Raw genomic sequence first — 10,220 nt, 5'->3', positions numbered from 1 at the left:
CTAGCCGCTTTGGCGTTGGTAAGCCTTCCTTGCTCTCCAGTGGATGCATGAGTCGCTCCGGGGGTGTGTGCGATTTTGCCTTCTCCTTGGCTTGCCATCCTGGCGTGTTCGAATGGCGCTCTACTCTCAATCCTGCTCTTTTCCGAATTTGCAGATGGCAGTTTTTGAACCCACTTGGAACATAAGTACTGGGCTCTTGAGGACAGAAGTATGTCTGTGAATGAAATGTGAAAATTTCCGGATGCAGTTTGGGAGGGTTTGGAAGAATTTAGATATGTTGGTTAGAACAGAATCATCATTCCCTACATAACCCCTATTCTGGCAACCATCCAGGATATACCAGAACATTCAGGCAGAGCAGTGAGAATAATTTTTTTTTTCTAGGGCCGGCTAATTCTAAAATTACATTCTTCCCCTTCTTTTAAAAATGGTGTTTTTCAAAAACCTTGTACCATCGCCTATTGCAGCGATGGCGAACCTTTTTTTGGCTCGCGCGCCATAAGGGGGAAAGCGCAGGGGGGTCATGCACGGGCGTGCCACACCCAGAAAGCAACGCGTGACACACACAGCCCAGTGCGAATGCGCGCATGAGAGGCGCTCCCTCCTCCATTTTCTGCATGCTTTTTTCGCCCTCCCCAGGCTCCAGAGGCTTTATAGGAGCCTGGGGAGGGTGAATAAAGCCTCCCCCACCCCCCTGGAGGCCCTCCGGAGGCTTCAGGGACCTTCAGGAGGCTTCCCTGAAGCCTCCAGAGGGCAAAAAAATGACCCTCCAAGCAAACCAGAAGTCATTTCCAGTTTGCTCGTAGGACCGGTTTAAGCCCTCTGGAGGCTTCAGGAAAGCCGCCTTGAAGGTCCCTGAAGCCTCCGGAGGACTTAAACCAACCCTACGAGTAAACCGAAAGTCTGTTCCCGAACTTCCGGTTTGCCAATAGGGTTGGATTTTATGTGTTCCGGAGACTTCAGGGAAGCTCCTGAAGCCCCCGGAGGGTTAGGGGGGCGTGGGGAGGCTCTTTTCACCCTCCCTAGGCTCCTATAAACCCTCTAGGTTCGCCATCCTGGGCCTATTGAAAGGAGACAATGGCTGATCCTGGACGCTTAGCTCTCATCCCATTTTATCCAAGAGAGTGGCAGTTAATCTGATCGTTCAGTTCAAAAATCTCTTTATTTCCCTATTGAAGGTGTCCGTCAGGGGTATCTGCCAGATATTGGAGGGGGGGGGGAGGAATTAAAATAGTGTTTACAATGGTGTGATCAGCCCTATTAAATCATGAGCCTCGAGCCAAGCTTCAAAAGAACCCAAGTTAAGCCAACTCTGACCCCACATAATTTACGGCCCAGTTATGACCCTGTTTCCTCCCTCCGCCCCAGGGTGGGTCATAAATCACATTCTCCAACGGGCCTGTAGAGATCACTCCCCCTCCAGCTGCTGTGGGTACCCTGAGAGACAGCCTTGAGAAAGATATGCCTGGAATGCCGCGCTGTGTCGTCAGTTCCCCATCCCCCATGCCTATGGCAACTTGAGAGCAGGCCAGGGATACTTTGCGAGTTGTCACATGACATGTAAAGAACCAGGCATTGTGGCTGCCATTTTTTTTAAAAAAATTATGCCCAGCAGACTCTCCGCTTCTAATTGATTCCATCCCTGTTATTAACATTTAAAAGCATCTGTCAAACAGATGATAGCAAACTTCTTACTCGACACCTGAACCAGTAATGGTATCCTATTATCTTCACTACCGGTTTCAGTAGCGGGGGCGCGCGGGGAACACAGAAGGTGACGTCGGGGTGGGTGTGCGGAGCCTCGCGCCCCTGGTTTGCTCAAACCAGCAGAATACCACTTCTGACCAGAACCAGATAAAAGAACAGGACACCTAAAAGACTGAACCTTTGAGGAAGCCAGCTGTTGACTCCAGGGAAGGAGCTCTCAGAGACCAGCTGAGCCAGGGGGAAGGAGTCAAGTAGGGAATTAGCCTGGAATCGTTACATAGGCATAAGAGAAGAAGGTCCAACCCTCCTCGAATGCCATTGAACAGTACCTAGCCTTGCTCAGGTGCAAACCACCAGTCTGAGAAGATTCCTGTGAAATAGGCATAAGTAAATAAAGTAACTGATTGAATGCTTCAGGTGTGGATCTGGTTGTTTGCCTCTGACAAAGGTGGATCGAAGGGACCATGTTTCAGAACTTCAAAACTGCCATCCCAGAACGATTATATCTCTGTCCTTTTGGCTTTTTTGTGCGCTTTCCTCTGATACTGGTGTCTCCTCCCTCTCTTCTTTCCCCTTTCTTCTGCTCCTTTTTCCTTTGCCTCGCCTCTCCCTTCTGCTTGTCTGTCTCCCTCTCTCCCTCTCTCTTTCTCTCTCTCTCAGATCTGAAAGATTTTCAGAACAATAAGCACAGATACTTGTTAGCCTCCGAGAATCAACGTCCTGGCCATTTTTCCACAGCATCCATGGGCTCGCTCACCGCATCTCCATCTTCCTGCTCTCTCAGTAGTCAGGTGGGCTTAACGGCCGTCTCCAGTATCCAAGAACGGATCATGTCCACGCCCGGAGGAGAGGAAGCCATTGAACGTCTGAAGGTACGGCAGCTGGAATTGTCAGGTGGCCAGAGAAACCCATCTTGGCTTAGCCCAGAACCTCATCTGGCTAACATCTATTAGAGTGCGGCAATGAATATGTCTCTTTAGAACAGAGTTTCCCAAACTTGGCAATTTTAAGAGGCATGGACTTCAACTCAGCATGCTGGCTGGAGAATTCTGGGAGTTGAAGTCCATGTATATACACACACACACACACACACACACACACACACACACACACACACACTGCCCTGCCCTGCCCTGCCCTCTGCGGACCTTGCTGCACCCAGCTGACCTTCACCATCTTCCTCCTGGTCCCAATGAGTTGTGCCCATCCTAACCTAAGGCAGCTCACGCCATTTTCCAAATAGGATGGGATGGAATAGGAATGAGATACTTTGTTTGGCCTCGTGATTAAACACACAAGGAATTTGTCTTCAGTGCAGAAGCTGTCAATAGAGTTGCCAAGATTGGGAACCCTACTTTAGGACGCAGACCATTTGATCTTTTCAGAAGTTATTGGGGGAAGGGCATTTAATAATAATGATGATGAGAGCTGGTTTGTTGTCATGGTTAAGGCACCAGGCTAGAAACCAGGTGACTGTGGTTTCTAGTTCTCCCTTAAACACGAAGCCAGCTGGATGACTTTGGGCCAGTCCCTTTCTCTCAGCCCTAGGAAGGAAGCAAGGGCCAACCACTTTTCAAAATCATGCCAAGAAATGTTGTCCAGGTAGCTTAATAATAATAACAATAATTCCGACAAACTAGAACAAAAGCCAACATCGGCTGAAGAACTGGCAGCTGTGATTTCACATTGTAATTGATATGTAACAATAGCAATAGCCCTTAGATTTATATACCGCTTCACAGTGCTTCACAGCCCTCTCTTAGCAGTTTACAGAGTCAGCCTCTTGCCCCCCAAAATCTGGGTCCTCATTTGACCCGCCTCGGAAAGATGGAAGGCTGAGTCAACCTCGAGACTGGTTGTCAGGGTTCCAAATAGCATCCAAAATTAAATCAGAGTCCGAGGCAAAGGATTCCTCAAAGTTCCAATTTATTAAAAGAGCCACGTTGGCGCACCTGGGAAAACCCGAATCTGAAAGCTTCCCGGTTTTCCCCGCCTGGTTGAAACTTCAAGATCTTGCCCCCACGCCCACAAGTCCATCCCATGGTCCAATCTTCCACTGCCATGCTGGCAGCTTCCACCCATCCAGATCCGGTCAGGTGCAGAGGTGCAAAGACAAAGGATGACCTTGGCTTTCTAGAAAGAATGTTGTTATGGCTACATAGCATCTAACTCCGTACAATCCCCCCCTCCCGTTTTCCCACCATAGAAAAATGCGTAGCCGAATAATAGAAAGTGTGGCAGGCCAAAGATCCGAAAGGAAAGACGGCTGCAGGCCTGACACTGGTGAGATTCGATCTGCCAAGCTGCTGGCAGCCGGTGATCAACAGACGTAGCCCGCAGGGCTGAACCTCTAACCACTGCGCCACCACAGCTCACCCATAATAATAATAAGAACCATGGCGCCCCATCAGAAAAGAGGAAAAGCGACCACCTTACCAAACCATGATATAAAGTCATTCCGCTCGCATTGTTCTTGAAAATAAATATTTTTTTTTAAAGAAAAAAACCCCAACAAACAACACAACTCGAGCAGGCAGCAAAGTTAAAAACGTCAGCGGGAGTGGGCATTGCGAAGGAGCTTCGGCGGCTTCTGATTTTTTTTAAAAAAAACTTTCTTGGATGGAGAACCCCCCTCCCCTACTTCCTACTTAAGGGAGTCCTCAGCATGGCCAACAGAATTAAAGAGGGAAACCCCCACCCCCACCCCTCAACCCATAGTTAAAAGCGACCCTTAAAATTCCTGTATGGGCCGATCTCTCTAGGAGTCATTGTTAAACCGTCTGTAATGCGGGGGACTGAGAAGCCGCTCATTAAAGCGCAGAAAATGCCCTACTATCTGCAGACAACGGAGCCTTTTGTCCGGCATCTGTGTGTGCTGAGCTGCTTCCAAAAGGCACAACACTGAGAGGACTTTATCTTTGGGACTTGCCAGAGCTTCCCTCCTTCCTCCCCACCGCCCCCTCGGTTCCCCCCGCCATCCCTGTTCGGGCTTGTGAAGCAACAAGTTGGCTGGGTTGCGGATTTCGAATGCTGCCTTTTTTTTGCACTTTCCCTCCCCTCCTCCCCCATGAGAAACTTGGATGGGCTGGATGCCTACCAGATTTAGGCATTTTAAAAAAGGAAGTCAAAGGGATGGAGGGCAAAAAAAAAACTTCTGGTTTTTCTCCACCTTTGGCTCAAGGTGGCAGCTTCGGATCTCTTTACAATTTTACAATAGCAGAGTTGGAAGGGACCTTGGAGGTCTTCTAGTCCAACCCCCTGCCTAGGCAGGAAACCCTATACTGTTTCAGACAAATGGCTATCCAACATCTTCTTAAAGACTTCCAGTGTTGGGGCATTCACAACTTCTGGAGGCAACTTCTGTTCCACTGATTAATTGTTCTCACTCTCAGGAAATTTCTCCTCCGTTCTAAGTTGCTTCTCTCCTTGATTAATTTCCACCCATTGCTTCTTGTTCTACCCTCAGGTGCCCTGGAGAATAGTTTGACTCCCTCTTCTTTGTGGCAACCCCTGAGATATTGGAACACTGCTATCATGTCTCCCCTAGTCCTTCTTTCTCTTAAGCTAAACATACCCAGTTCCTGCAACCGTTCTTCATATGTTTTAGTCTCCAGTCCCCTAATCATCTTTGTTGCTCTTCTCTGCACTCTTTCTAGAGTCTCCACATCTTTTTTACATCGTGGCGACCAGAACTGAATGCAGTATTCCAAGTGTGGCCTTACCAAGGCCTTATAAAGTGGTATCTTGATTTGCAACTGTTTGGGCTAAGCTTGGCGTTTTCATCAGTATTCACAGCGGCACCTCCGCTGCGATGAGCTTCGAAATGCCATTAAACCAAACCAGGCTGTGAATGTGTGCACAGCCCCATATTGTTTCCTGTTCTGCTGGAGTTGTCCACCCTGGGGGGGGGGGGATGGCTTGCGGGCATTTGACTCTTCTTCTGCTGCTTAAGCATTCCCACCCCGTCGTCATGGTTTATCTCCTGCCTAGCCGATCCGTCTGCGAGCGCAGCCCCTTTTTAAAAAACGGCTGTGAGTGGCAGAGAAACAGCTCTGTTGACTATCCTGCTCAAAAGAGAAATGTCCATTCCTGACCAAAGAAGCGAGTCTTTTGTTATATGGCTGGCTGAAGATGCGATCGCGGGGGGGGGGGGGGGGGGGGAGCTTCAGCGCTTGGAAGTATCACAATGCTAATGTGTTTCTAGAAACCTCTTCCCCCCCCCCCTTCCAAAATATGGATTATTGTGGCTCTTGGGGACATTTAACTACCATAGGCAAGGCAGATAATTCACAATTTGGTTAAACCGAGAGGTCAGGGTTCCAAGTGACACCCCCAACGAAGGAAGACTCCGAGGCTTGAGTTTCCTCAAAGTTCCATTTCATTAGAGATGTCCTATTGGCACATCTGGGAAAACCCGAATCTGAAAGCTTCCAGGTTTTCTCCACCCAAGTGAAAGTCCAAGACCCCTGCCCAGCACCCACAAGTCCGTCCCATGGCCCAATCAGGCACCGTCCAAAACTGGAGATGCCTCCCAGTCACCTCATCACAGCTGCAGGGCAAGATGTCCTTGACTCTCTGAGAAAGGAATGTTATTTTGACTATATATCTCCCATACTCCATATAATCCCCCCTCCCATTTCCCCACAGTAGAAAATGTGGCAGGCCTGAAGGCCCAGTATAAAAGATGGCTTCCAAGCCTGACAGGCCACACACACACACACCCCAGCAGAAACGCATGTCCTGACATGAGGAAGAGAAAGCAAAATAGCTGGTTGGACCCAAAGACCGAAAAAAGAAAGACCTCGTACATGGAGGCTAGAGATAGTCAGAACTTCCTTCAGCAGTAAATCTCAAAATCCTGAAGTGGGATTGTTGTCCTACCCAGATCTCTACACCAACCTCCTGCAACTAAAAGATGTTGGCCAACTTTCCCTCCTGACCTTGGATTTTGCGAGAGCATTTGTGATGAATATGTGCAAACTCAAGGAGTAACAACCATCTGCCCCCAGTAGAGTGGGCCAGTGGTAGTATTCAGCCAGTTTGGGCAAACCGGGAGTGGAGACCTGCGGGTCGGCCGCCCGCGCACTATGCCGTCCTATTTAGCCACATTTTCTAAGCCATGTGCAAGCTGCGCAAGCCCCCATTTTGCTTCCCGAATTCATGGGAAGCTAACCCTTACCCTAAGTGGGTTTTTCCCCCCAATGGGATTTTCCCATGTATTTTGCCAGGGAACGTAGATAGGGCGGGCTGGAAAAGTCAGCGCCCTCCTAATCATAACAATGCGCTCCGAATCCGTTGGCGAAGTCCATTTTGCTGCCTGAATTCATGGGGAGCTAACCCTTACCCTGAGTGGGTTCTCCCCCCCCCAATTGGATTTTCCCATGTATTTTCCCAGGGAACGTAGATAGGGTGGTGCATGGAAGGCTGCCTGTGCGCTCACATTTTCAGTGCGCTGCGAACCAGTGGTAAAATTATATGAAACTCACCTCTGGGGTGGACTCTTTGATTAAACCCTATGGCATATTCCATCCTTCTTGACCTGCCCCCTCCGCCCCCTCCAAAAAAAGTGTATCGTTCCAGATTTTAGATGGTAAGATTAATTGGAGAAAGAACAAATTATCAAGACTTTTCAACAAAGATGTCCAAAACGTTAGGCCAAACCTTGCGTAATGTTGGCACCGGGTAGGATTCAGATACAATTCTTTTTAGAGTTGGTAGCCCGGTCAAAAGAACGTTTAAAGATCGTTGGCTTCGTAAATATGCAGCTATTTTATGAGAGCGTGACATGGAATTTTTAGGGCTTTAGATGAAAGAAAATGAAATAAAAATGCGGGTTGAAAGTGGCAGGATCCGTTGCAAAATCAAAAGCTTTACGGGAACACTTAGCATTTCCCAGTTCTAGGGAATCACTCTGTTCTCGGACCATTCTGATTATTTGCTTTAATCTTGACAGTTGGCTAGATTTAAATTTGTTGTGCTGAGAAGCCAAGAATGAAACCGATATTTGGTCTGATGTAACCCCATTCCTCCATTTTCTTCTTTTCCAGGAATCGGAGAAAATCATTGCAGAGCTGAATGAAACCTGGGAGGAGAAATTGAGGAAGACCGAAGCAATCAGGATGGAGAGGTTAGCGCTCCCATATCATCTTTTTTTTCTGCTCCCAAATTTTATTGATTTTTTTTATTAATTACATTTCTTTTAGTGCTTCATAAACATCATCTTGTCTGGGTGTTCAATTAGCTGAACAATTCTGATTATATTCTTAATCTCCACTGCTTTTTTCCAGCCACTGGTAAAACAGATTCCACGTTTGAGAATTCTGTGTCTTCTTTCTGCTTAATTTTCAATGTCAATCTATCCATTTATGTACAGTCTAGTATCTTCTTAATTGTTTCTTCATCTGGCGGAGTTTCTTCATCTTTCCAATATTGTGCGACTATTATCCTCGCTACTGTTACAACATGTAATATTAAATATATGTTTTTCTTATCTAATTTTTAATGCCTAATAAAAACAATGCAGGTTTAAAATCTACATGAGATCATATCATCTTGATCATTACCTTAGAACCGTCTTTTTCAACGTTAGCAGCTTGAATTCTGGGTGTTGAAGTCCACACATCTTCAAGTTGCCACAGTTGAGAAACACTGTCTTAGAGGAGCAAGGTTCTTATAACTTCAAGGTGGAGTAAGAGGTTTTTAACCCTTACTTCCAAAGGCAAAAAAAGGGAGAGGGAATCGTAAGTAGGAAAATGTAGAATAAAAGGGCATGCCATAGGCTCGCCATCCCGGTCCTAGAGGATATCAGAAGAAGATAATTATTCAACCGCAATAGCACTTCAGACTTATATACCACTTCATAGTTCTTTACAGCCTTCTCCGAGCTATTTACAGAGTCAGCATTTTGCCCCCAACAATCTGGCTCCTCATTTTACTGACCTCGGATGGATGGAAGGCTGAATCACCCTTGAGCCAGTCAGGATCAAACTCCTGGCTGTGGGCAGAGTCAGCCTGCAATACCACATTCTAACTACTGCGCCCCCACGGTTCTAATCAAAAACGTATTTTGTAAGAACTGGGAAATTTAAAAAAAACGGAGTTAGTTCTAATTTATATCTTACTGCACCATCGCTTCTTCCTGTTTCTTCTTCCTGTACTGTGCGATTTCCCTCTTTCAAAGAAAACCTAAATTCCTCTCTCCCACTTCTACCGGAATTTAGAAATCGAATTTTAAGTGTGTTTTTTGAGGAATTCTTAACCGCTTCTTGTTGTCCCCTTCTCCACAGAGAAGCTCTCTTAGCTGAGATGGGAGTCGCCATCCGAGAAGACGGAGGCACCCTTGGCGTCTTCTCACCGAAAAAGGTAGATAGTGCTATAAAATGGTTTCAGGTCCTTTCTTTCAGACGATCTGAGATCCTAACCCCTGTTGGGAGGTGTGTGTGTGTGTGTGTGTGCGCGTGTCCCCAACAATCTGCTGGGGCTTTTCGGCAGAAATGGCAGCCCTGTGATAGACCCGCTACTTGTCTGTTTCTCCCTTTTTTTGAAATACGGTTTCGGGATGGTTTCAATTAAAACGACAGTATCGATTTTAGAAGCGTGCATGCTTTTCCGTAGGTTGGATATCAGAAATGTTACTTACCGTATATACTTGAGTATAAGCCGACTCGAGTATAAGCCAAGACCCCTAATTTTACCCCAAAAAACTGGAAAAAGTTATTGACTCGAGTATAAGCCGAGGCTGGGAAATGCAGCAGCTCACGGTAAATTTCAAAAATAAAAATACAGGTAGATAACAATAAAATTGCTAAAAGTGTGTGTGTGTGTGTGTGAGTGAGACAGACAGACAGAGGAACAGAGAGAGGGAGAGAGAGAGGGAATCAGAGAGAGACTGACAGAGACGAATCAGAGACGTACTTTTAACTACCTGGCAGCGGCGTTTTGCCTTGGGGGGCTCCTCAGAACATCCCAAGACTTCGGAGGGAAGTTTACATCCCTCCCTCGGAATGCTTCGGAGGGAAGCTTCTGCAAAGGCGAGTGACAACAAGTCTCCCAGGCTTTAATTTGCCGAGCTGTGCGCACGCACCTGTTTTCCACGGCGTGGAGCAGCAGCGAGATTCTGCGCGGCGAGCGATGATTCCAGGGGCCATCCGGGAAGATGAGGAACGCGAGGGGGGACCCTGCCCCCCCCACTGATAGCCCCCGGAATCATTGCTCGCCGCCCAGAATCTCGCCGCTGCTCCACGCCGTGGAAAACAGGCGCGCGCGTACAGCTCGGCAAATTACAGCCTGGGAGACTTGTCACTCGCCGGGGTTATGCAGAAGCTTCCCTCCGAAGCCCGAGAGGAGGGAGGGAAGCGGGCGCCTGGCACACAGAAGAGCCGCATTAAAATGTTTAAAGAGCCACTTCCCCCCCCCCCCCCCCCACTGGAGTATAAGCCGAAGTGGATTTTTCAGCCCAAAAAGTGGGCTGAAAAATTCGGCTTATACTCAAGTATATACGGTATTTGTTAAAT

At 47.5% G+C, this 10,220-nt stretch overlaps 1 protein-coding gene across 6 annotated transcripts in view; it reads left to right on the top strand.

Annotated features, from left to right (window-relative positions):
* KIF1B (kinesin family member 1B) overlaps positions 1 to 10,220 on the top strand; it is a 145,406-nt gene that overhangs the window by 56,842 nt on the left and 78,344 nt on the right. For all 6 annotated transcript variants that reach the window (XM_081955491.1, XM_081955493.1, XM_081955494.1 and 3 more), the window contains exons 13-15: positions 2,446 to 2,579; positions 7,755 to 7,834; positions 8,994 to 9,069. In XM_081955491.1, coding sequence (XP_081811617.1) covers positions 2,446 to 2,579; positions 7,755 to 7,834; positions 8,994 to 9,069 — 290 coding nt within the window. The remainder of the gene's footprint in view (positions 1 to 2,445; positions 2,580 to 7,754; positions 7,835 to 8,993; positions 9,070 to 10,220) is intronic.

The sequence above is a fragment of the Natrix helvetica genome, assembly GCF_964273705.1.
Source record: "Natrix helvetica genome assembly, chromosome: 5".
NCBI classification, from domain to species: Eukaryota; Metazoa; Chordata; class Lepidosauria; order Squamata; family Natricidae; genus Natrix; species Natrix helvetica.
Note: the sequence above shows the minus strand (reverse complement) of the source record. Positions and strands in the feature narration are given on the sequence as shown.